This window comes from Cydia amplana, chromosome 20 (assembly GCF_948474715.1).
Source record: "Cydia amplana chromosome 20, ilCydAmpl1.1, whole genome shotgun sequence".
Lineage (NCBI taxonomy): Eukaryota > Metazoa > Arthropoda > Insecta > Lepidoptera > Tortricidae > Cydia > Cydia amplana.
The window spans coordinates 375,318-402,038 of record NC_086088.1 but is presented as its reverse complement, the minus strand read 5'-3'; the positions used below and the strand labels follow the sequence as shown (position 1 = coordinate 402,038).

The window sequence follows — 26,721 nt, the reverse complement described above, 5'->3', positions numbered from 1 at the left end:
CAGTGGGAACCAAATCGTTGGTCACCGTTGGAGACCGCTGGTGGTGATTCTGGCTTTCTGTCGCAAGCTAGAGGAAGCGTAAAATCGTTACCTGCAGTCGGCCAACTTAGACCTCAGATTTTCCCCGCCACGGATGAGTTCGGCGTCCTCCGGTACACAACACTGATCTGAATAATGGACTAAAGGTACTTAGTATAGTAGTGCTTTAAATAAAAGGTGCGAAAATAGACGAGAGCAACGAAAGGGGATGTGAACTGGTGGTAGGTTTTTGACACACTGGCTCTGTCAACTGTATGACAGAGCAACAGTTTATTTTTTAAATATTTGAATTTTAACTGTGACAAGGTGTTGCCACAGTGAACGCAAAAAATACATTAAAATATGAACGACATAACTGAACACTTTCGTTAAATTGAAATAATCATGATTATTTAGCAGTGGCGCTAGTGTGCACGTTGATGGGCTCTTGAGAATGTGCGCGTGCGAGCCAGCTTAATAAATACTTATTTCGCCTATAACCAACTATGTTTTACTATCACACAAATACCTACCTAATCTATTTACCTATTTTTCTATGGTCAATCTTCATACAAAACAGCATTCCCCGCATGTAGGTGTCGCTTATTCTTATTTTTCATTTTAGCGTACAAAATCTGTCACTGTTACTACTTATAGCTTCTAAACGTATTTAATCCGACTTTCATATATATACACTATAGTATAATTAAAGCATTTTAAGCACGTTCTTATTTAAAGACGCATCTAGTTAGTCTGTGGCGGTCAAAAGGTTAAATAAGAATATTCCTAAATGCTCTATTATGCTATAAGTCTACCTACTTTAGTAACTATAACTACGGTCAGACAGAGTTTAATACTCTAATAATTAATGTTAAATTTTAAAAAACTATGTTAAATCCATTAACAAAAATGTCAATATTCTCGCGGCGTTGGCACTGTTGTCAGTCTTCTATGTTTACTAGGTAAGTTAAGAGCCCGTCAACGTGCACACTAGCGCCACTGCTAAATAATCGTGATAATTTAAATTTAACGAAAGATTTTTTTAAAGGGGGCCGCTACGTATTGTATCTACATAGTATTAAAGTAACTTTTGAATACATCAAACTAGTTTTATGTTGCTGGATTCGCCGATCTATGAACTTAAACAAAAACGGCCGTTTTAACTTTGGACGCATAGATTGAAGAATCCAGCAACATAAAAACTAGTTTGATGTATTCAAGAGGTACTTAAATGTGACGGAATCTATGAAAAGGGACCTTATTGTCGATGGCGCTTACGTCATTATTAAAGATGCTCCGATATAAATATAATGCCGCGCGATGTAAGCGCCATCGACAATAAGGTCCCTTTTCATAGATAATGCCCCAAATACAAAATACAGTACGTAGCGGCCCCCTTTTTTAAATACCTGACGTTAATTTGAAATAATCACGATTATTTAGCAGTGGTGCTAGTGTGCACGTTGATGGGCTCTTAACAATATCGGCTCTGTGCTGCTGGAGAGAATATTATAAATGGGTAAATAACACAACTATTGCCAAAAAGATAAACCAAGTTTATTTTCACATTAAATTATGGTATACAAACAAATCATTAATTGTCGTCCCCGGTGCGAAAGTGCCCATGATGCTAGCAACTTTTCAACGCTGGATTACTATGGGCAGCTTTTGCACCAGGAACGGCTCGGAGCGAGGGCCGTAATGTATAGGTATACATAGTAATGACCTGAAAAGGGAAAAAGTGTTTTGGTCTCAGACACACTCAGAGTACTCAGACAACGATATAACCGGAGAGTTAGCCACGGAAATAGGTACTTATGCAATTTATAGAGCAACGTAATCCCTCTAGTTAGTGTGCCATACTATCATTATTAATTAATCCGGTCGCCTGGCAGCAGTTCAGCGGTGGGTGTGAGAGTGGTTGGGCAACAACGGAGTTGTAAAATCAATTGAAGGTGTGCAATTTATAGAGCTCTGTGTTTGGTGTGATATTATAGCTAATTATGTATTTAATTCAAATATAACAATGCCAGGCGTTTTTGCTTTACGTATATAATCCACTCGTACTTTTCGCAATCGTACTTTTTGTACTCTGTCACAGAATAAATAATAGTACTACTCTGTTCGATTACGCCTAGGTATGTGTTAAGAAAAAGTAGAAGACATATACAACTATGCGTGAAGCAATTGTGAGTCAGGTGGAATTTGCTCATGGTCTTCCTGCAGGCGCTCAAGTGGTTTGTGTACTTTCATCACCTGACACTACTATTCCCCCAAATAAAACGCCTGGCATTGTTATATTTGAATTAAATATATAATTAGCTATGATATCATTTTACAACCCCTTTGTTGCCCATCCACTCACACACCCACCGCTGAACTGCTGCCATGCTGGATTAATTAATAATGATAGTATGGCCCACTAACTAGAGGGATTTCGTTGCTCTATAAATTGCATAAGTACCTATTTCCGTGGCTAGCTCTTAGACTAATATATATAATATACAAATACTTAAATACATAGAAAACATCCATGACTCGGGAACAAATATCTGTGCTCATCACACAAATTAATGCCCTTACCGGGATTCGAACCAGGACCGCGGCTTCACAGGCAGGGTGACTACCCATTAGACCAGACCGGTCGTCAAAACATATATATGTACTTACATAAGAGAATTTGGGACGTTAGCCGCGTACCCTGCCTCGTTTCCAGCCTTGGCCACCGGTGGACTTGATCACTTTATCTTTAGTGTATGACATATATTTCAATTTATAAGAACTGAAACAAACTACTAATGATGTCGCGGGGTAAACTATAAAAATACTAACGCGTTGGCCACATTGCGCGACTGGCTCCGGCTAAGGCAGGGAAGGCTAGATGGGAACGAAAGGTCCGATCGCTGTGTCTCGCTACAACCTATGGTTGTCGCCTTAGCCGAAGCCAGTCGAGCAATGTCATGGCCAAGCCGTAAGGCTAAAGGCTTCGTCACACAGGCGCGTTTTCCGGGCGGGGCGTTAGCGGGGCGCGCCGCTTTTACATATAAAACGCTCACGCCCCGCCCGGGAAACGCGCCTGTGTGACGGAAACTTAAGCGTATGCTGAGACGCAGGCGACGTAGGTCACGCAGCGCAGCACAGAGCGATTTTTGTAAAGTATAGAACGTCCTTTAGGTACGCACACTCCAGAGTAAGGACGTTCCATACTTTACAAAATTTGCTCTGTGCTGCGCTGCATGAACTGCGTCGCCTGCGTCTCATAATACGCTTAGCCTAGTGGCATTATTCATAAAAGTGTTACTGCCCTGAATTAGCTATGAATCGTTTGTCTTTATCTGTCATTTTGACTTAGATAAAGATAAGATAAAAGATAGTTTATTCAAGTAGGCATAATTACAATGCGCTTATGAACGTCAAATAAAGCTAGGTAGACCGGCTCCCTTATGTATTTGAAAGGGATAAAAAATTATTTAACTAAATCAGGTCCGTAAAGTTTTATGAATAAGGTGGTAAGTACATATCTTGTCAAATAAAAATGATATTTTTGATAAAAGTTTTTATTGCCGACTATAAAGGCCCCTGTACACAATGGGCCATCGCCGGCCAAACCAAGGGACGCAGCCATGCGGTAGAATGAGATAGCAATATCACTTGCTCCCTCTAACGCATAAATGCGTCCCCCAGAATGGCGCATTGTGTACTGGGGCCTTAACAGGCAATTAATACCTACTCATAAAAACAATTTCTAAGAAACCCAAACACAAATTAGGTTGCTTTATATATATCAAAGAGTTTCTTTGCCCACATCCTGCGTCCATCATCAGATATTCGGTGGTACCATAATATTGCGTTATCAGTTATCACCCAACTTAAATAATGTATATTAAGTTTTAGCTCAATCGAATAAAGAGACGTGGGGTCTAATTTATCTTGTAATATGTACTTGATACATACATTGCAACTTAAAGGTTTGTTAGAAAAAACCTTTTAAATACCACTGTAATAGTTTCACCTACATATGCTTAACAAATAAACACTTTTACTATTGACTTCGAAATGCATGGACGTGCCTGCTGAGAAGTGTGTTCCAGGCAGAAAGTCAGAACTTTTTTTTGGCGCACTCTCTCGTTCTATAGCTAAATATTATGACTATCCCTTTTCTAAATAAGTCATTAAATAATTGAGGCTGCAGATTTTAGTTAATTTCTATCGTGTCCTCGATAACTTGAGTGTCCTCCAATATGTTATGACTGAAACAGAAACAAATAGATTAGATGAGGTCATGATTCTATAGTGGCGCAGGCTAGTACAGAGGTTCATTTGCAAATTATAAGAAATTAATGTCATTTTTAGAAAGCTGTCGTTTTTAAGTCAGGGGGATTTTATAGTTTCATTGGTCCGATTTCGTTTCGACTGAAAATAAATTAAATTTTGTTCCAGTAACTATTAATCCGTTATTTAAAGCATTTTTGTTATTATTATTTTATTAAAGAGTACCTATTATGTATTAAAGTGTAGTCTATGCCACCTGCGGCATAAAAACATACCAATGAACATCTTATTCAACAATATTTGTCTCAGTAGTTAAGCTTTTATGCTAGGGTAATACACGACACAAACATACCCACACACATACATACATACCTACATACATAGGCTGCTAAAATCATAATTCTTCCCATTGTCACGTATACAATCAAACCACTTAGGGTATTGCAAATGAAAACATTTAAAATAAGAGTACCTACTTAAATCTTTCAATTAAACTGCTGGCAATACACACTAGGCTATGCCTGCGCAGTTTAGCATGTACACTGTACAGTTCAACTGCACAGGTAAAGCCGGTTTGGAAACTGCAGTCGAATGCCTTTTTACCTGTGCAGTTAGACTGTACATAAAAATTAAATATTAATAATATTTTATCCTTATGTCTTAGATTCATGGCACAAAGTGTGGTGGTGTTTTTCTTTTGTCAATACACTTGAATTCTTACATACAAAACCAGCTTCTACAATATTCAGACAGGGTAAAAAAACAATTTTGAAAGTGAGGTCTACGGGTTCCAAAGTTTTTAATTGTTGTTACAATCATTATGACCTTTTTCTGCAGTGTGAAAAAAATGTCAATTGGTAGTTTAGTAGTGTATCTTTCAATGTTGTTAACTCTAGTTTACCAAAAACAAGTATAACAAACTAGAACTTTCTAGTTAGGTAATTAATCTACAGTTGGATCAACTTTTACAACATCCATTGTTGCCATGACAACTTCATGCAATTATAGTAGTCATAGAACAGTTTTTAACAAACTTTTGTCACTTAGTAGAACATAGTCATAGTAGAAGATCAGTGTCAATAGTTTTAAATGGCACAATAAACTCTTCATGATTTTAGTTTAAGAAAGGTGTACTTACATCTCCAATCCTTGATTCTTCTGGATCCATTTTAGACAAGCCAGTTCTCCCGGTAATTGGTTGAGTTACCGCTCACTGCTAGCGGAGCCTGGGTTGCTGCCACATTGATTTTTCTAACTTTGCAGCTCAATTAACGACAAGTCTGACAATAAAAATAGAATTTATAGATAATTGACACATTTAACAGCTAAATTGTATTCAGTGATGACTTGATGACCCTACCTGCAACGGTAGTTAGAAACTGGATTTGGGCTAATATCAACAAGATAAACAACAAACATTAACACATTAACTGCCAGCGACTCACTAGGGGAGTTCACTGTTCGTAGGCGCTTTTTGCTACATACGGTTTTTCCCGTGTTATCGGCTACACTCGTAGCGCGTAGCTCGCGCTGGCACTGAATGTTTTAAGTAATGCTAAGTTATGGATGTTTCTTGTGTCCATACTACAAACTTTGCTTAGTTTGAGATGAGGTTGATCTGTATTAATTATTAGCATAGTACTTACCGACTTCCATGCCTGCTGCCACTGATGCCACTGATCTGTACGGATCGTGCTCTCATAGAACTTGTATGCAGCACTGCACTTATCTCTGGCTTCCGAGAGGCTCATGGTCCTCCCTGTACTCCCTGTAGGCGAACAGGGGATGCTGAGTTATATATTTTGCTAGCATTTTCTTCTGCGTTAATGCATCGACTGAAAAACATATTCATGACAAAATCAGTTATGATCAAACGAATTATAACTTTTTCTGTAAATAAATTATTGGTTTTTAGAGAAACTTACATTATGCGTGGCATTTTCTTTAGATTTCACAGCAAATCAGTATTTTTCTTCAACTTGGTTTGTATTCTGATATTTTCACTGATCACGCGCGTACGCGATGCTTGTCAATGTCAAATTATTGTCAATTGACTCAATTGTCAAACACGATTATCCGTGCATGTTATAATGTAGGTCAATTTGTATAAAGCTGTCACTCATTTAAACACTTTTCAATTTGGAAGTGTAGTAATAAAATTGACTATTCATGTTCAAACTATGTCCGACACACGTCCGACATATGAATAAGGGCAGCCATTGAATAGATTTTTCATAAGCTCTACGCATAGACAGTCGTGGTCACTATCGTATGATAGTCGATAACTTTATTCAATATCGACGTGGTAGGCTTATCGTAGCTCGGGGCCATGCTCAGCGATATGACAAATTTACCAATAACGTTAGAAGACAACGTATCATACCACGTGCAATATGATACGCCCGTGCTAAGCCCGCAGGAGACACGTCGGAACGTTTGTGGTTTGTGGTGAACGGGGAGAAATAACTAGGAAGCAAAGGTCCAGAAGATCTTTACTTCATGGAGCGTGATTTTAGATGTATAAATTTTGCCAAAAATTTAAAAGCTCTTTAATCCTTCGTATGTATTAGCGCTGATCAGTGCGAACGAATTTAAACCTTTTGTATATAAACAATGGACTTAAAATAGTGCGCACTGATCAGTGCTTAGACAAACGAAGAGTTAACACAGTAATCAACTCGACAAAACAAATCTAAGATACTTTTTTCGCGCACAAAAAACGAACGCGTACAAAACACTCTTAACTGTCAGATTGAAATGTCGAAATTTGAGATTAGGAAATCCTTGTCGAGTTTAAGTTACTTTATAATTATAACACAGGAATTTCGTGTATCTATCTGCGTGGGGATGGCTGTGGAGGAGGATCTCGTAGAAAGCGTGAATAGAACATGAAGGTTATACTGTTCTGTTCCTGTATTAAGTACCCCGTAAGGAAACTATTGTTACATACTAATGTTTTGGTTTTTTTTATTGTGAATTTCATAATTTAAAAATTATTTAATCTTAATACCATTCCAATTAGCTGACCAAGGGCGGGTTTAAATTCAGCAAGCTGTACCCGCACCTTTTTCATTACTTACACAATTTGTTGCACAATGTTTGTTTAGATAAATACTTACCTACTTACTTCATATACCTAAGATGGACTAATTACCTACCTAACCCATATATTATACCTAAGAACTGATGTAAAAAGTAATGAAATAAATGCATTTGTATTTGTATTTGTAAGGTTTACCTGAGCAAGCCTTCCCGCCGGACCATGTGTCGGAAGGTCTCCGTTATGGAGCTGTTGTGGGCCGTCCGGAGCGACTGCATCCGCGTCTGAAACACACACAGCGCTTCAGTGCGTCCACCTCTACACTTCTCGCGCCCAATGATGCTCCCTATGACAGCTCCTTCAAGTTTATTTTGGTTGCCCTTCATTTAAAAAACAATAGAGGATTTATGTTTTTACGGTATTTTTATTACATGCTACATTTCTTAATAACTGTGCTCTACTTCTAAAAACGTGACAGCCACTCGACATAAAAATGAACTGTCGTAGGGACCATCATCATTCGATACGCTGCAAATTGCAATAGGTCTTAGCATACAGCGATTAGCGATCTCATAACGACGGCCCGTGGGCCTGCTTTCCGTGGAAAGGAAGCGGAGACTTGGCTGCGGCCCTAAGTGTTTAGAGATATTCGCGCAGACATTATGTTTAGAGTTAGCTCCATGCGTTGCCCTGTAATGTACGGTTGCCTTCCTCCCGGTAGTGTCCCGGCAACCGTATAATCCTTTTTTATTTCATGAGATGGAGCTATAAAAAAACTACCTAGTTATTTCAAATTAATAATCAAATTTGGTATTGTCATTTTACATTACTTTCCATTCAGATTCCCGTACCCGTAACCGTATAATATATTATCCCGGTGTTTGAGAAACCATAAATATGGTGAATAATCTACTTTTAGGTATGTGCCTATGCTACGTATTCATGGAAACCTTACTGTAACGGTTTTATATGAGAGAACACGGATTTTACCGGTTTTCAATATCAACACATGACACTGGATCAAGCTCTAATTACCTATAGTTATTATACCTATCGTTGATAAGACGATTCGGTACTTAGTCTGCTGTAAAGAGGCAAAACGTGCAATGCAAACATAGATTTATATGTATATGTCGCAGTCGGATCGTATAATCCGCCGTATTACATTACGGCTAGCCGTTTTACAAAACAGGGGCGTTTTGAAATGCGGCGGTTCGACGATTAGCCGGATTGAATGCGGCTGAATGAAAATCCGCCGGAATGTATTCGGCGCCATACGTTCTTCAACACGGCTAGCCGTAATGTAATACAGCGAGTCATTAGCCGCCGCTTTGACAGTTTTTAGTTCCCATTTTTAACACTCGTGGCGCTGCCTGACATAACAACAACAAACTATGAAAAACGCTGGGGTGTCCATCAAATCTGGTCTGGAGTTCGTCGGACTGTTTCTTTTCAAAAAACATTTCCTTCGCAACTTAACTAGACGGAGCCCCGCGAACGGGGCTTCTATTTCTGAGCGGATTGCCCTTCGGGCATCTGAAGCTACCTAACAAACCTAACCTACCTACCTATTGATTTAGTGAGACGTCCGTGAAAACATTACACTTTGGGGAAAAAAGCGTAGGTAGGTAAGTAGGTTAGGTTCGTTAGGTAGCTTCAGATGCCCGAAGGGCAAACCGCCCAGAAATAGGAGCCCCGCTTGCGGGGCTCTATCTATTTAAGTTGTGAAGGAAATGTTTTGGAAAAGAAACACATGTAGTGAGGTGGGACCATGGTAAAAATAAATTAAATTGCAAACATTGTCAAACTCCGGTTACGTAGGCGAACGAAAGAACTGGTCACTCTACAATCTAAATAGTAGATACGATGCGGCTAAACGTAGGCCGCCTTATTGAAAAACGTATCGCAATGACAATCCGGCTAATCGTCGAACCGCCGCATTTCAAAACGCCCCTGTTTTGTAAAACGGCTAGCCGTAATGTAATACGGCGGATTATACGATCTGACTACGACAACTCTACAATCTAAATAGAAGATACGATGCGGCTAAACGTAGGCCGCCTTATTGAAGAACGTATCGCAATGACAATCCGGCTAATCGTCGAACCGCCGCATTTCAAAACGCCCCTGTTTTGTAAAACGGCTAGCCGTAATGTAATACGGCGGATTATACGATCTGACTACGACATATAGATAACCATCGCCAAGCACTACAATTAATATGAACTGGAAAGTTGTCTTCGGTAGCTTTCACTGATATTTTACTATTGGATGCCTTCGCAATTCAGCTAGTCTTGAGTGTCCTCGTGGCCTATTTGCAGAACCAACTAAGTTCAGCTATTTTGCTTTGTCACGACCGAGAAATATCGCTGGTGGTCTGGACGCCTGGACATTGCAGAAAATTGGTAAATAAAAGCAGCAGCTAAAGTTAAAAAAATCTACACATGCTCTTGTTTCGTTATCGCCCTTTGAACACTTCACCCATTTAGGTAATTCTGCAGCTAATCTTATTGTACCTATATGTTAAACTTCATGTCATATATTGTTATTGTTACGTTTCTAAGGGTCGATTGCACCAAACCGTCTGACCGTTAAAGCGTTCGCTCAATTTTATTATATGGGAAGTTTCAAAGATCAAGATCTCTGTCGAGTGCCGTTGACCAGTCTGTTAACTTGTGGCCGGTGCAACTCCTTAGATGAGACACTCAGATCTACACAAGATGTCAAAGAAATATTGTGTAAATGTAGAGGTTTAGGTGTTTCGTAAATTAAATAGCTCTATCTGGTTCTGGCATTACAACTATTTTTATCACAGCTATAAATAAATAAACTATAATCTATTCACCAACGTCGGTGAACCTGAAATTGACGTTGACATGTGTTATAAACATTTCTGAAGTACAATCTATATATTTTGTCCCTTATTTAAACACTTCATACGAATCTTGGTGGATCGGCCGGTAAATACATAACTTTTGAGTCTTTTGACCTAATGAAATGGAATTAATCAAGGAAATTCGTTAGGAGCTTATCAGTGGTGTGATTACGATGTTTTTTCGCGATTATTTGATAAATATGTCGGTCAAGATTATGACGACCGCGCCTCTGACTTCCTAGAGTTATGAGTAGGCCAGCACACCGGCTGCGTATACGTAGACGTGCACGTGCGCTAACATCTTGGAGCCGTGCATTGCATGCACACACACGTCACGCAAGCTATGTGCCGTCTCTCATAAGCATCTGTATATTACAACATTTACAACGTAGTTCAACGTACACATGCTGGTCTACGAACACGCATTCGGTGTGCCAATAAATTAATCATGAGTTTATTGTCTGTGGACTCTGTGGTAAAAACTAAACAGTGACAGATATTTTTGTAAAACTATCAACTTTGTACTTTTATTTTATCCTTTACTAGCGACCTGCCCCGGCTTCGCACGGGTTAACAAATTATTTATTAAACCTTCCTCTTGAATCACTCTATCTATTAAAAAAAACCGCATCAAAATCTGTTGCATAGTTTTAAAGATCTAAGCATACATGCAGCCAGACAGACAGACAGCGGGAAGCAACTTTGTTTTATACTATGTAGTGATTAATACTGGCTGTACCACATTATCCTAAAAACTTTACTGTGAGTGAAGTGTGAGATTTGCAAACAATGAAATTACGCATTTCCTGCTGTGATGATGACCTATATGTATACCTGTATACTGTATTTACTGTAGCAATATGTTTAGAAGTTAGGGAAAAAGGCAATATGTATAATGAATTAAAACTCTTATCATGACAAAGATTAGTAGTTGATTGGTTCCAAGCTGATATACTATCAATAAACTGTGATAATAGACCTGACAAGACTGTTTTAAACACTTGATATGTGATAACAAACACTGTTTTAAGTTAGGTACTAACAGTAAAATACTGAAATTAACTCAAGAGAGTATCATCTACACTTTATATAAACATATTTGCTTTGTTCCTACAAGAACATTAGATTGAATAACTCATGTTTTTCTAACAAACTACCAATAGGTATATGTTGCACTTCCTACACTACACACCACAGGTACTGAATTCTCATGTAAACTTCAAATTAGTAATCACATGACTTCAGGAAAAAAACGCATAAAAAGCTAGTATTAAATATGTAGGTATAATTATGTTGACATGTTGTCACTTATGTAAACACACTATGCTATTAAGTGTTTACCGAGTGACACCTCAAAACATGTAGATAGCAAACTGTCAATTTGTGAGGATGACAAAAAACAACAACTCATCAATTCAGTTTAAAGTAAGCTATGATTTTCTCACATGACTCAACAGAAACAGAAAAACATTGCAGATTACAGAGAACGATAAACACACTCAATTCACAACAAAGAAACAAGATTTTAACAAGCCAGGATGATATACTGTGTAATTGAATAGACAACCAAACTCGGTAAACTGGTGATTAGCCCGACCAGAACATGCTCCTTATATAAGGTGTCTCCGTAAAATGCCCTCCACTATCATACCACTTTCTGACATCAACTATCACAATATTTTAGTGTTTGTTAGAAAAATGTCTAGATGGGGAGTTTTCAGTGCCATAGTGGCAATATTGGTGCTCGGAGTGAGTTGTATGGATGATGAAATGATGGAATTAATGAAAATGTTACGAGAGAACTGCGGAGAGGAAACAGGAGTTGACCTCAGCTTAGTGGAGAAAGTAAATCAAGGTGCGGATTTGATGCCCGACCCCAAACTGAAATGCTACACCAAATGTATCATGGAGACAGCGGGTATGTTGTCAGAGGGAGAGGTAGATGTGGAGGCAGTGGTGGCTCTGCTACCGGAAGATATGAAGAATAAAAATGAGAAGAGCATACGATCCTGCGGAACGCAGAAAGGTGGGGATGACTGTGAGACTGCATTCCTCACCCAGGTATGCTGGCAGAAAGCAAACAAGGCAGACTACTTTTTAGTTTAAACTTTATGTTAAGTACCTAGTTCACAATGTTCAATAAAATTGTAAAATCACTTTTGTTCACTGTCTTTGACATACCAATCTAAAAATTTCACTGATATTTATTTTAAAAAATTCTGGGAGACAGCAAAGCTCGGAAAACATATAAAAACTCAAAAATGCGCGTTTTCCCAGAGATAAATCCTGGCTAGATCGAGTTTTTGCCCCAGAAAACCCCCATATAACAAATTTGCTTGCAAATGATCAGTGATTTGTAGTTCTCAGACAAAAGTAACATGTTGATAATCACTACATATAAAACAAAGTTGCTTCCTTCTGTCTGTCTGTCCCTATGTATGCTTAGATCTTTAAAACGCAACAGATAGAGTGATTCAAGAGGAAGGTTTATGTATCATTTGTTAACCCATGCGAAGCCGGGGCGGGTCGCTAGTTGTCTATAAAGGCACTACTAACATGCAAATAGTCATCCAAGCCATACAAATATTGCCAATATACACATACACAGTAGCAATGTTACCTGAGAACATCACTCACAGTATACTTTTGTATTTGATCAACCATTTGCAACAGACAAGACCTAATCAGACCTAACCTAATTAGCAGCTTGTTTACATCTGATATGACACAAGGCCTATCAGCAACAGACAGCCGTTCATACTGTACACAAATCAGGACTCATTGATATTGAATAAATGTGAGTTGTGAAATGGAATGACTGTTTAAGCGTAATCAAATCATAATAAACAGGTAATGGATGTTGAAGGCGAAAAGCGGGTCCTCTCAAGGTCACGCGCCGGCATGGCCACTCGGCCGGCGGCGGGAGCAGGCCAATGCGCTCTAGCTCATAGCCAATTGGAAAACGGCTTGGGAGTTGGGAATTGTGCAATTTAGTTGAGTTTAACTGGACTGACATTTGTCAATATCTTGTTTTGATCAATTTTATGACATTTTGACTTTATTTTTTAGCAAATTTGACTAAAATAGAAGGCGAAACCGGCCAAAATAGGATTGTTTTTTTGATATTAAAATGGTTCAGCAGAAAATTAGAACATGTGCAGATTTATATCGTGACTCGATGTGTCAAATGGCAAATATTTTCGCCTATTACACGATCGGGTCGAGTATTTGGCAAATGGTCCGAGAAGAGCTTTACATAACCAAGTTGCGGCCCGGTGGCGTAATCGCCAGCCGACAGCCGACGGAAATGTCATTACGATTAGGTTAGGTCGTCGAGACGCAATATGAAAATCGGCAGGAAGTCTGCCTCGGGCGCGGGGCTCCGGCGCTCACCTTCACGGAGTCGAGCGGGTACATGATGCAGTGCTCCATCACGCCCGCCACGGCCCCGGCCGTCATGTGTGTCACGGGGTTCTGGGTCGGCAGCGTTTCATAGTCCTCAAAGTTCATAATACTCACTGAATACTGACACTTAACACAAAATAAACACCTATTTGGTTCAAAAATATGGTTATTGCGTTTTGTTCTACCTAATTAGCAATACCATTTTCACTACACTATTTTCGTCTACAAGTCATCCGAAATTTAGATCAAATTGATTCCATACGACTCGGCACAACCTCGCAGGCACACGCGCGACCGACGTCCACAGATACACTAACGTTTAGTGGAGTGTCATTTTAAATTTTAAATGTTCAGTCATGAGTCAGTCAGATAAAGAATATCATTCAATGGAATGACAATCAATCACTCATTCCATTACTAGGGACGTCATATGTAATGATAACGTAACTAAGAAACCGGTTTTTATTTTAGTACATAAAAACGTTCTCTATTTTGAAATAAATTGAGACAAACGAATATCTAAAAATTGTTACTAGGCTAATCTTTTTTTTTAACATTCAAATAGTGTTGCTGCGTAATTATATTCTGACATGTTTGACTCGATCACTAGACTAAATTGAATCTTAAGGGTTTGGCATAAAGTTCTAATTTGCATAAATATTATTGAGCTGTCGCATTTAATCACTTTTTCCTTTTTTTTTTCATAAAATGTGGAATGTGGAGTATGTGGATATTATGGATTTAGGTAATAGAATTCAGGCCTAGATCGAACAAACTCAAGGTCAGCGCTCAATATGTGGCGCTTCTAAATTTAATTCTAATCTTCAGCCTACATATGGCAATTTGGCATAGTCATACAGACTTGACTGGAGTCTCAGGATGGACAGGAGCAAAGTTTCTGCATTATGAACTGGGTTGGGGCATAATAACGATGCAGAAACGGGCCCTTGAGGCATCTAGGTTTTAAAAGATCGATGACTCAACTGCGTGGCGTGGGTACCGAGTTGCAGCTGCGTTGGTTGAATATTTGAATAATCAACGGGTGTAAAGCTTCCTCATTGACTGGCTCTCTTGAAACACAAATTATATCCTCGTAAGACCCAGGGCAATTTTGGCGCTTTTGAATTTGGAACTTTCTTTTATTTCTATATGAGTTCAAAACTCGAATTGTACAAGTACAAAGGGACTTACGAGGCTATATAAAGTTCAATTTGATGCTTAGGCTGTTTTTCTTAATTTTTATTATTTATTAATTATTACTACCCATCGCCAATCGCGATATCAATCATTCAGTAACTTTTAGCAGATGGATCTGAATTCAGAGCCGTTTGTATCTTTATCTTAGGTACTGGACTATAACCGCGAAAATCGAAGTTCGCAAATTGCGGGCATCTCTCTCTTATTACGCCTTCATTGGAGTAAAAGAGAAAGATACCCGCAATTTGCGAATTTCGGTTTTCGCGGTAGCCCCTCTGGCTTTCATAAATTTATTATCAAATCCAGATGTCTTTGGTCACGGTATTCTGACAGATAGAACTGACCGTTTTGTACAGATACCATATGTCAGTTCTATCTGAATTTATTAGAGCTTATCAAACATTGCAGTAATACCTACTGTATTACTGCAATGTTTTGCCGCCAGAGTGCAGCACTAGCGCCATTTGTAAACCATAGATTAATTTATTTTTCACAGACAATAAAGTATGACATTGATACACCAAGGCGGTTTGTTTACTTTACAAAGGGCCTACCGGGAAACGCGAATTCGAAACTCAGCTATCTGCCTCTTTATCGCTCGAATATACAAGAGTGATAGAGATGTTAGATAACAAAATATCGACTCTCTCGTTCGCGGTAGACCATTAGATTCTGACTTATTATGGGAGTGCCGCCCTCTACGCAGAGTTTCGCGTAATGTTCCCTATTAGGAGTGGTGGAGAGAATAAATAAAAAACAAAGTAATTAATCAGATATAATATTTCTTGAAACTAAGGTATAGTGAGTGCCGAAAGACAATGTATAAAAATTGGAATAAAAACCGGTATTCCGGCAGCGGTCGCAAGAATTGGTAACAAAATTAGGCGATTCAATTTGTAAGCTATCTAACCTTATCCCTTACCTAGCCATCCAAGCCGTCAATTAAAAAAAAACTACGTTTTTAAAAATAAATTATGTCGCAACCGTTGAAAGCTGCCTACAATAAAATTAACAACAATGACGTCAGGACATTTGGCTCACACACACACACTCGTTTAGATGTATTAGGGTCTCCCCACACCTATCGACTCAGAATCGGCAATAGACGATAGAAAAAAGCTTTCGTCGATGTCAAGAAAAAGACTTCGTCGCATCGTAAGGCGTCGGCCGAGCCGTTATTGTAGACCGATTACGCGTCGATAGATGTGGGGAGGCCCTTAGGGGTTGATCCCATAGTTACCGCCGCCAGACGATTGTGAACTTTGAATCGTTGATACAAGGTTCATATTCGGCTAGGGCGGTAACTATTGGGAGTAATCCTATCTTAGGAACATAATACATATTTTGGAAATATACGAAAAGCAGTAACGGCGACTGGGCGGGCTGCAGCGCGGAGTTTCAAGGTCATTAATATGTATACACTTTTTTATTTTTTATCTAGTAATGAGTTAAATAATAATGTACTATTCGTGTGTAATGTTATTTAGTACATTTTATTTATTTATTGAGGAGATAACACAGAAAACATACATAGGATGAACATAGAATATTGAACAATAAAATGCGTGTGTTGATTATTTCCGGTGCAATGTGATTATTGCTTTTTAATATGATTATATCCCGAGTCAATCGCGGCAAAATCCAAAAAGTAACTAAGAATATACACCCGTCTCTTCATTTAACGTCAAAACGGTAAGTGTAGGAGAGTGTATATTCTCAGCTGTTTTCTTTTACGACGATTACCAAACGTTAAATAATTTATAAAATGAGTTCGAGCATTTTCACTTTGTCGGATCCTATTTCGGATATCGGAAACGACCTTAAAGAAGTAAAATGTAAAAAATACTATTTTTGTATTGATTTATTCGTCAAATCGTTTATTATGCAAAAGAAAAGCGTTAACGCAGAAATAAAAGGACTTGATGCTTCTCCAAGAGTCGTCTGACATCGGATCGGACAGTGTAAACACGCCCTTAGAGCCCCTCGCTTCGCTCGTCGCCCGCCGCCCGTAAGATAGCACCTCGTCACACACACAAGCGCACAAGCCGACACCCTACGCCTACACTAAAGTATAATAAACTAGAAGGGCGTTTTCTAAAATAAATATTGAAAACCCGATTCTCCCAGATCCTGGTGTTTTTGGGTTCTTTCAACTCAGAATCACTAGCAAATTCAATCCTGATGATAAAAAAAATTGTCCCAAAATTTTGTATGAAAATTTTACATTCCACTACGTCACGTTACATACAAGTGAAAAAATTTCTCATACTAAAAACGTGACGTAATGGAATGGATATTTTGGGACATCTTTTTTTAATGGTAGGATGGAGAGTGCTGTCGATTCTGAGTAGAATGAGCCCAAGAATGTCCAGATTTGAAAGAATCGGGTTTTCGATATTTATTTTAGTAAAAGCCCAGAAAACTTCCTAGCGAAGCGTACGCTTACGACTATATATACGTCCCCGACTAAAACTAACGAAAATATAATCTTACATATAATATATTTGGTTCTCACTAAAATAAAGACTCGCATATATATATTATTTCCATTTGTAAAGGCATCGCACGTCGACCCGGGCCGGGCCGCGAGGTGGCCATAACACGACATACCAAATGCGAACACGGATTCATTTTGTTGCATTCAAATATATTAATTAAAAATTACACATACGTTTACAACACAAAATTTATTTGTATTGAAATATTTTGTTAAGTTATGAAATAAAATCTCGGAGAAAACGGTATTTTGAAGGTTATTACGAAATGTATTTATTATGTGTCGGCGGCCGATCGTAAGGTCAGGCAGATCGTAATGTTCCTGTGTAATGTTTTGACGATAGTGACATTAAACCAATATATAGGTAGGATAGGTTCGTTAGGTTAGGTTAGGTTAGGTTGCTTTAGATGCCCGAAGGGCAAACTGCGCAGAAACTCCGTCGACTCAGGGAACGGGTCAAAGATTTTCACGTTTCACGATATGCCTAGGAATTTCACGATATGCCTGATCTTACGATCGGCCGCCGACATATGTATGTAATAATTCGTTGCAACAAAATGCAGTATTATTGTCGTCATAAATGGCCACCTCGCGTTTGTTAGGCGATTCCACCGGAGCGGCGCCACCGACTAAGATTATGCTTCTATTCAATTCAATCAGTGATTCAAAAATGGTGGTCGACACGCCGCTAGAACCGCCGTTACAATAAGTGAACTTTCGACCAAAATCATGTCGTAAGCAGAGACAATTAAATAATGCAGACTGATATTCTTTATACAAAGTTTCCATTCTGTGGGTGTAGATGGCGTAATAATAAGCGTAAGTCTTATCGCTAGACAATATATGGAACTGAGACTTCGCTAAAGTGACGCCATCTACGATGAAAACATGACTTTGCAAGGTGATATATGATAACAATTCTTGATTATTTATTTGTCTCTAGTACAAGTTACATTATAATATACAATCAAAGCCTAAATATATCAAGTTCTAGATAGTTCTAGAAGTATCCAGAATGAAGGCGCGCCGGGCGCCTGGATCCAACTCTATGAGCTGATACACACGCTTACACATACATACTAAACAAATATATTATTATGTGAAAAGTTATTATAATATCATTATTATAATTAATAAATAAAACGCTCGACCGACGTCGCGTTAATAGTCAAGTTATTGCGTTAAAAACGACTCGGTCGAGAAATTATGCGATATCTTGCATATTGTAGTTTATTCTCGAATTAAAAGATAATATCAAATCAATCGTCCTATAATAAAATACGAGTCGGCTCGTAGAATCGATTGTGTTATCGATTTACTAAATTGTACCATACATTGATACATTTGTAAAACAAAGTTAAAGAACTGCTATAACGCTTGAAAACACGACTTATGTTTAAGTAAGCAGGTATTTTTTTTCTCTATTTTGACATTGTAAAGCCATAAATGCTACACGTCCATGAACACAATTTCTATGTATTTTTTTCTGTTATAAGTTTTTTCTTTTTCTTTATATGGTTACGTGTCAGCAAAATAGTTGTATAACATTGCCCCGTTCGCCGCATACAGAGATCCTATCAGTCTCAAAATAATTTATAAACAGCAACACTCTTAACTGTCCATCGGTGGACCTTATGCCTTTTGTAATAAGGTTTACTGTCAGTTAACAGTGTGGGCGATGGTACCCCTGTTTTTCTAACTGTATTAGTTAAAGAGAAACGAGTTGTCTATTTCGCTCGCGAGATGTCGCAGCGCTCTCGTGCTAGGGGAAGGTTATGATCTAACTATAGTTTGTCGATTTCTAACAGGTCCCGAACGGCTTATCTTTTGTCTATTGTTAAGTTAAACCGCACGTGCTTCTATCTGCAAAAAAATGGTTGGGCGGTTTTTACCAGTGTTTGAATAACCACTCTATGGAAATTGCAATAAGGTTCAAAATTAACCAATGGAAAAATATTTTTCTAGGTTGTGTGTGGTCCATTTGACTCGCCGGCACTCAGTACCACGGTTACTGAGCGCCGGCGAGTCGAACGCTACAGAACCAGTCTAAAATGTGTCATCGAGATGCGTAACAAAGGCGCGTTATCGGAGAGCGCACCTACACTGGTTTTTTGAGCGTCGGACTAGCCCGCGCTCAGGTGCCAATTAGAATAAATAAGACCCTTTTTTTGCAGGTAAGTATCACGTGCGGTTTTACTTAACAATAGACAAAGGATTCGCCGTCGGGGCCTGTTAGAAATGGACAAACTATACACGCGGCGACTGGAGCAACGTTGTGCTGAAACTGTATCAAATCGTGCACAGTAGACATGGGTAACTCAGGAGTGATAGATAAAAAAGATATATATCTTTCTCGTTTCATGAATCACTCTTCTTGTCTTTACGAATCCGAATGTATCAGTATATCCGTACCTCTCACTCCCTCGGCAACGATTTACTAAAGCGAAAGCGATAAACGATATCTCGGTCGCGCGTCGACCGAAGTAACACGAACGAGCGACAGCGGTCGTTCGGGCGGATTCGGAGTTTCGGACGGATAAGATGACGCAAAGTCAGCAAGTGCCGATACAGTTGTGAGCGGGGCAACTGATACACACGGATATAAAGATATAAAAGAGTGATACATATCCCAGTGATAAAAAGATATATATCAATCTTTTCCCTCTACTGACACATTTCGTCCATGTCTAGTGCACAGAGTGTACAGAATGCGCGTTTAGAAGAGCCTGGCGCGCCGCTTGAGTTCGTGGCGGCGCCACTGCGGCAGGCGGTAGAACTCCTGCCGGCCGCACTGCAGGAACGCCTCGAACTCCACGTCCGACAGGTGCCTCTGCAATCATAATTATCAACTTACACTCAGGAAACAGCTTGATCAAATCTGTGCGAATGGATTGGCGAAAAAGTCCTTCGCACTGATTCGCTCGAGAAAATTTACCTAATTAAAGGATACTTCCGTCCGTTGGTCCAAAAATATATTTTTGGGACACTGAACCAACGGACTAAGTCAAAAAAGCATCCTCATCGCATTATCCCGGCATTTTGCCACGGCTTATGGGAGCCTGGAGTCCGCTTAGACAGTCAATAAACTTAGTTTGCCAGTAGAAACAGGGAACAGTATGGGATCTGCCACACCGCTGCTCGAAATACGAGGACCCTACGGAAACTCAGGTGCGGTCAACTACGGACAACGGGAAGTTCAAGGTTTGATTTTAAGAATAGATTTTTCAGGAGACAAAAATCTGATAAAACTACTTTCTTCCAAAAGTAAGGTTCCTGGCAATATCGATACGTAAGTATGTATGTTGCAGTAGAGTGCGGCATCCAGCTGACAGAGTGATGATGACTAGACAGTAGTGATGAGTGTACCTCTAGGTTGAGGCGGTCGACGTCGGGCGGCAGGCGGTAGTTGGTGATGAGCAGCAGGTGGTAGGGGTACAGCTTGGCGGGCTCGTGCAGCAGGTGCCCGGTGGCCATGTTGGGCAGCGAGCGCCGCACGCCGCCGCCTCGCGCCGCCGCCGCGCCCGAGTGCGAGTGCGCGGCGCCGTGCCCGTGCCCGTGCCCCGGGTGCGTGTACTGGAACGCACAAACGATTCCAAGTACAGTCGTACGAGCTCCGTGCATTTTAGGGTCTCCCCAAACTTATCGACGCGGAATCGGCAATGCCAATAGAAATGAAACTTTATGTCCACGCAATAAGAGCGAAAAAGACGCCGACGCGTCGGCCGTCGACGGCCGAACCGAACCTTACCTGTTTATGCTGTTTACTATCGGCTTTCGCCGAATCCGCGTCGATAAGTATGGGGAGACCCTTACACGCTGTACACCGAGCGCCAAAGTGTACGCAGCGAGAAAAATTCCTAATTCCTCTATGAGCTTTTAATAAAACAAGTTAGTGACACGTTTTCGGACAATTTTTACAATAGGCTAAATTCCTACTAGTCAAATCAGCTTCTTTTCTAGAACTGTCAAAACGATTTGCTAATATGGAATTTATATGAAAACGAATGTAGTGACGTCACGGTAAACTCACCTACTCTTTATATTTCAATCCGATTTATTAAATACAAATTGTGTTTAAAAATAACTGCTGTCTATGTTTTTCTAATAATTATCTGGTGCTTTATTTCGTGCACGGTTTGAAATAATTTATTTTAAGTACAGGAAACATCCCTATTGCAACCGTTATTGTTGCAACGTATTTATATGTATGAACGTTGTGTTCTATTTATCAGAATCTTCCGAATCGAAACAAACTGAAAAAATATAATAATCTCTAACTAATGTACTCACCATAGCACTTCTGTCCACGTCAGTAATGGAACCGGCAGAAACTGCAAATTGACAAACATTTAGTTAAGTGAAGCGCCGCAACCGGCTACAAACAAGTGTTTTGAAGCAAGCGTCGTGCCGTGGAGATGGTACACATGTGTGGGTAAACCTTACTTCAGTATCACTAACACGCACGTGAGTGCCACTGATACTGAAGTCGGTCACTTTAATACTGAACTCCGTATCACGGACACTGAACTCAGTATCACTGACACGGGAAAAAGATGACTTGTTAAATATGTTTTGGACTCTTCGCCGATCAAAGCCAATAAAAGTTATTTAGTGAACTTGAGAGTTTTAGAGCTTTCAGTGTTTTTGAGTACGTCTAGGCTAAGTCTGTACCGACTCGTCGAATGACTAGGTATAACTGCACCATACTTGGTGTGCAGAATAAGCGTCGACGAACTCTATGTTAATTTGATATCAAATTTAACAATAATATTACTAAACTGTCACTTTCAGTATTGACTACAACATCGATCGTTCAAGAAACAAACGTCATAAAAGCTAAGATGAAACGACAGAGTTGTTCATGTTCATTTATTGCAATAAAAATAGTCATATTTTGCTGTAAGCTGCGTGTATCTGTCGTAGTCAGATCGTATAATGCGCCGTATTACATTACGGCTAGCCGTTTTACAAAACAGGGGCGTTTTGAAATGCGGCGGTTCGACGATTAGCCGGGTTGTCATTGCGATACGTTCTTCAATAAGGCGGCCTACGTTTAGCCGCATCGTATCTACTATTTAGATTGTAGAGTGACCAGTTCTTTCGGTCGCCTACGTAACTGGAGTTTGACAATGTTTGCAATAATTTATTTTTACCATGGTCCCACCGCACTACATGTGTTTCTTTTCCATAACATTTCCTTCACAAGTTAAATAGACGGAGCGGGGCTCCTATTTCTGGGCGGTTTGCCCTTCGAGCATCTGAAGCTACCTAAAGAACCTAACCTACTTACCTACCTACGCTTTTTTCCCCAAAGTGTAATGTTTTCACGGACGTCTCACTAAATCAATAGGTAGGTAGGTTAGGTTCGTTAGGTAGCTTCAGATGCCCGAAGGGCAAACCGCTCAGCGCGCGAAGCGGGGCTCCGTCTAGTTAAGTTGCGAAGGAAATGTTTTTTGAAAAGAAACAGTCCAAGGAACTCCAGATTTGATGGACACCCCAGCGTTTTTCATAGTTTGTTGTTGTTATGTCAGGCAGCGCCACGAGTGTTAAAAATGGGAACTAAAAACTGTCAAAGCGGCGGCTAATGACTCGCTGTATAACATTACGGCTAGCAGTGTTGAAGAACGTATGGCGCCGAATACATTCTGGCGGATTTTCATTCAGCCGCATTCAATCCGGCTAATCGTCGAACCGCCGCATTTCAAAACGCCCCTGTTTTGTAAAACGGCTAGCCGTAATGTAATACGCCGGATTATACGATCCGGCTGCGACATATCTACCGTGTCATGGGTGCTTGTGCCGTGTCATTTACGTGGCATTGACGTTTGCGAAGCGATCTGATACTGTGTTATAATTATATGTGACGCCCAGAGTTTTGAAAGGTCGTACATTGAACAAAATTGTTATATAATATTAAATATACAGAATACATAAAAAATACAGCAGATAGCGCAATGGAGGAACCTAGTTACGTACAAGATGTGGTTATTTATTTATTTCAATCATAATGATGTGGCAAGAGGCCGGGGAAGTGTTAAGCCAAGCCACTAATTTGGAATCTTTTAGGATTATTAAGTATTATTCGAATAAGTTTGTTGTGACAGGGTCGCCGTGTAAGCAGAATCGGTATTACATTAAAGTTAAAAGCGTAGTCATGTTTGATATTTGGCAAGGCAATGGTATAAGGACTGGATAGACTCCTTTTAAAGAGACATGAAACCGTTCGAATATTTTTGTAAGCGGCAAGGCGGGGGATAGATGCGTCGGTGCGCGTGCAAGCGGCCGGCCGTGCGAGCGAAGCGACTACTTACTGCACAGGTCCGTCCGCACTGCGCGCGGGAAATCAAATAACCCCGCTATATCATTTATTTTACATATCAATAACATCCTAGTCTTTCTCCTCCAATAACATGAATCATATTTTCATAAAATATATGTACAATATTTATCATAGATATACATAGATATTGGTGAAATATGTTTGCAAAATCAAATAACACGTGTTTCTACAAAAGTAAATGAGCAGTTTTTTCGCAATTTATATTTAAATAACATACTATTACCATCCTCACACTCACAGTTACTAATAATGATTATATGATCTGTTTCTTTAATTTGTGTTTATTGTAAATCTAAATATTTTTGAGGAAACAGTGGATAATAACATGTGAGTGGTGTTAGTTACATTAGGCGTCAGAGAAGCGAATGTACAAGTCTCGTCGCTTCGCTGACAATGAGAAAATGGTGGCGCTAGAAGCTAGAATGTTTACTAACAAATTGTGAGTACTATGATTAGTACTATGCTGCTTCATCAGAAAAGACTAGGAACCCTTTCGCCGCAATATACACTTTAATTTTTTAAGCTTAACAAAAAAGGTAAGTAAAAAAAGTAGTATTAAAACTTTCTACACAAAGTAGGGTGTAAATTTTTTTTTTCAATTTGCGGATAAGTCTTTGATATGAACTTAATTCGAATTCTGATATCGAAAGACTTTTTCCATTCACTTAACGACATCTATAATCGGTATAACACTGAGACTTAGAAAATGTACTGAAAACGTAACGTAGATTTGTCCAAAATTAAAAATTGAGCACATGTGATACCGATCGCAAAGTGAGTGATTGTGACCTGAATTGAAAGCTTAAGGCTAAGTGTAAGGCCTGAGCGGACGCTCGAGTTGGGCGTGCAGCGGGGCGGGGCGTGCGGCGTGCATGTTAAACAAATGCAAACGTATAGGAGCGGCCTTAGTGCACGCTGCTCAAATTACTCCTGACTCCGACACCACGCTGCACGCCCCGCCGAACGCTCCGCTTCGAGCGTCTACTCAGGCCTGACAGACGGATCGATAGGGATTTTAAAGTTTTCTGATGGAGCATGAGTAAGTATTACATGTCCGGTCGCAGGAACTGGCCGCGGGCGGCGCCGCTGTCCGGGGAGCGAACTACGACAAACTCTTGTTAGTAAACACCCCACCAACCGCACGCACTCGCATTTAACAGGACAAATCTGATTATACACGTCCATCTTTTAACTTACGCAGTTGGTGATAAGTTATGACGATTGTCTACTGCGTGGTTGAAGGTTTGACTTTGTGATCCCATTAGCTTTAGTCAACTACATAACTATACGACAATTACTGGTACACTGGGCTGAGGCAAGGCTGTATAACAACCCAGAATGTAGGGAATGCTTCGATAAAATGCGAATTGGTGCGGTCCGTCTCCAATCTCCAAAATGGTCGATAAATACAGTAGCTATTCAACTAACACAGTACGAGATACAGGCAGCTTTAAACGAGAAAATAAATAAATCCAACTCTGAATTGAGCAAACAATCCAAACGACACTAAATTTTACACACTGATATTTTAAGTTGACGAAATATATTCTGCACTGATAACTCGAAGAACTTGTACCATCGTCCTCCTTTTAACTGACGTGTAAACTTTTATAAGACCCACCGATTGAAAGTTAGACAAAGTCAACTATACCTTTTTTTGGGAATTATGATTTTCGCACCCAGCTGATTTGGCTAGCCTAACAGACCTATTTGATCATACAATTTAAATACACATTAGCGTCAGATGCGTGTATCTCGCCCGTTATGACTGACACAGCACGCCACAACACATGGTACGTCAGGTGTAGTGTAGTGTAGGGTGTACTCACTGTCTGACTTGCCGCTGGAGAAGTCTGTGCTATGCGTCTTGTCGCCCATGCCGCTGAATGTGAAGTCGCCCTGTATTACCACATATTACGTAAGTATGAAGAATAATTTATACATATTTATTACCATTATCTCTAAGTATTGTAAAAGGTTACGACTGTTTCGAGATTTTCTTTTGTTTAAAGAAAACGGTTGATTAGATTGGCATTAATAAACAACATAAAGCTAGTACAAAGAACCTCGACATACCTTTAAGCTACCAGTGATAACTGCTCTTATTAGTTGGAAAGAAAAAATAACCAAATACTATTTTAGAATAACTACAACAGAATTATGTTACTCCTACAAATAATGAAAACATAATGACATAAATATATTAGCTAGATTAGCTTACTAACTACCTACTTTGTACATACTACACATGTTGTAATTAGTAACGCGTCGCTTTATTTGCGAAAGAGATTAATTAATTTTAATTCGCTTTCACATTTAAAATATACAAATTTTATTATGACTTGTTTTCGACTTACTAGCAAAACGTTTAACATAAGTAAAAATCACATCATATAACTCTACCATATCTGTATCGTATCCATTAAGTAAGTCTCAATTCGCAGTTTAGATCTGCTGAACTGGGACTGTTTCATTCGCCAGTGAAGCTGCTGGGTCTATTTTTTACTATTTACAGTTGTTGACACACCTTAAATGCGTAGTTGTAGTGTTGAAACTTACTCCAGTACTCGAGGAGAAGGTGTGTGAGCGCGCCGCTAGCCCGTAGCCCGGGCGCGGCGCCTGGCGCAGCGACGACACCACTGAAATACCACGCGTCAGCACTGGCTCTACCCTACCGCTACCCGGCCCTACCGCTACCTAGCCTACCGGACAATGTCCTACAAAATACGCAATCATGGTCACCCTAACTCGTGGAGTACGGTTGTTTTCTCGATTTTTCCTTTTTTATTCGTTGTTTTTATTTCATTGAATCATATTTACTTTTAATTGCCATTTTATTTAGGTAGATTAAAAAAACAACCGACTCTTTTATTATTCTAGCTTAACACTAACTTACGATAAGTATATATAACAATCACTTGAATTTCAACTTTAATTAGAAAACGATAAAAGAAACAGTTTTTGTATGGTCAATATCAAATATCTGTCTTGAACCTTATTCACTAATAAAGATTAAAATTAAGTTAGTTTCAAACTTACCGCGTCTGAATAAAGTTGAAATTCGTTTGTAAAGGCAC

The 26,721-nt window shown here is 39.4% G+C and overlaps 3 protein-coding genes across 4 annotated transcripts in view; 1 reads left to right on the top strand and 2 right to left on the bottom strand.

Moving 5' to 3' along the window:
- Nucleotides 1-13,933, bottom strand: part of LOC134657498 (mitoferrin) — a 52,509-nt gene extending 38,576 nt beyond the window's left edge. For both annotated transcript variants that reach the window (XM_063513070.1, XM_063513071.1), the window contains exons 1-2: nt 13,599-13,933; nt 7,529-7,614 (exon numbers count right to left, since the gene is read on the bottom strand). In XM_063513070.1, the coding sequence (XP_063369140.1) occupies nt 7,529-7,614; nt 13,599-13,715 (203 nt within the window). In that variant the 5' untranslated portion in view covers nt 13,716-13,933. The remainder of the gene's footprint in view (nt 1-7,528; nt 7,615-13,598) is intronic.
- On the top strand, nt 11,845-12,350 carry LOC134657520 (general odorant-binding protein 69a-like). The gene has a single exon (XM_063513094.1). The coding sequence runs from the start codon at nt 11,904-11,906 to the stop codon at nt 12,309-12,311; it is 408 nt and encodes a 135-aa protein (XP_063369164.1). The 5' UTR covers nt 11,845-11,903; the 3' UTR covers nt 12,312-12,350.
- A 5,623-nt stretch (nt 13,934-19,556) lies between the features above and the next one.
- Nucleotides 19,557-26,721, bottom strand: part of LOC134657541 (actin-binding LIM protein 3) — a 97,261-nt gene continuing 90,096 nt past the window's right edge. The window contains exons 17-21 of the mRNA XM_063513117.1: nt 25,474-25,543; nt 21,595-21,635; nt 20,671-20,877; nt 20,001-20,134; nt 19,557-19,582 (exon numbers count right to left, since the gene is read on the bottom strand). Of these exons, the coding sequence (XP_063369187.1) occupies nt 20,021-20,134; nt 20,671-20,877; nt 21,595-21,635; nt 25,474-25,543 (432 nt within the window). The 3' untranslated portion in view covers nt 19,557-19,582; nt 20,001-20,020. The remainder of the gene's footprint in view (nt 19,583-20,000; nt 20,135-20,670; nt 20,878-21,594; nt 21,636-25,473; nt 25,544-26,721) is intronic.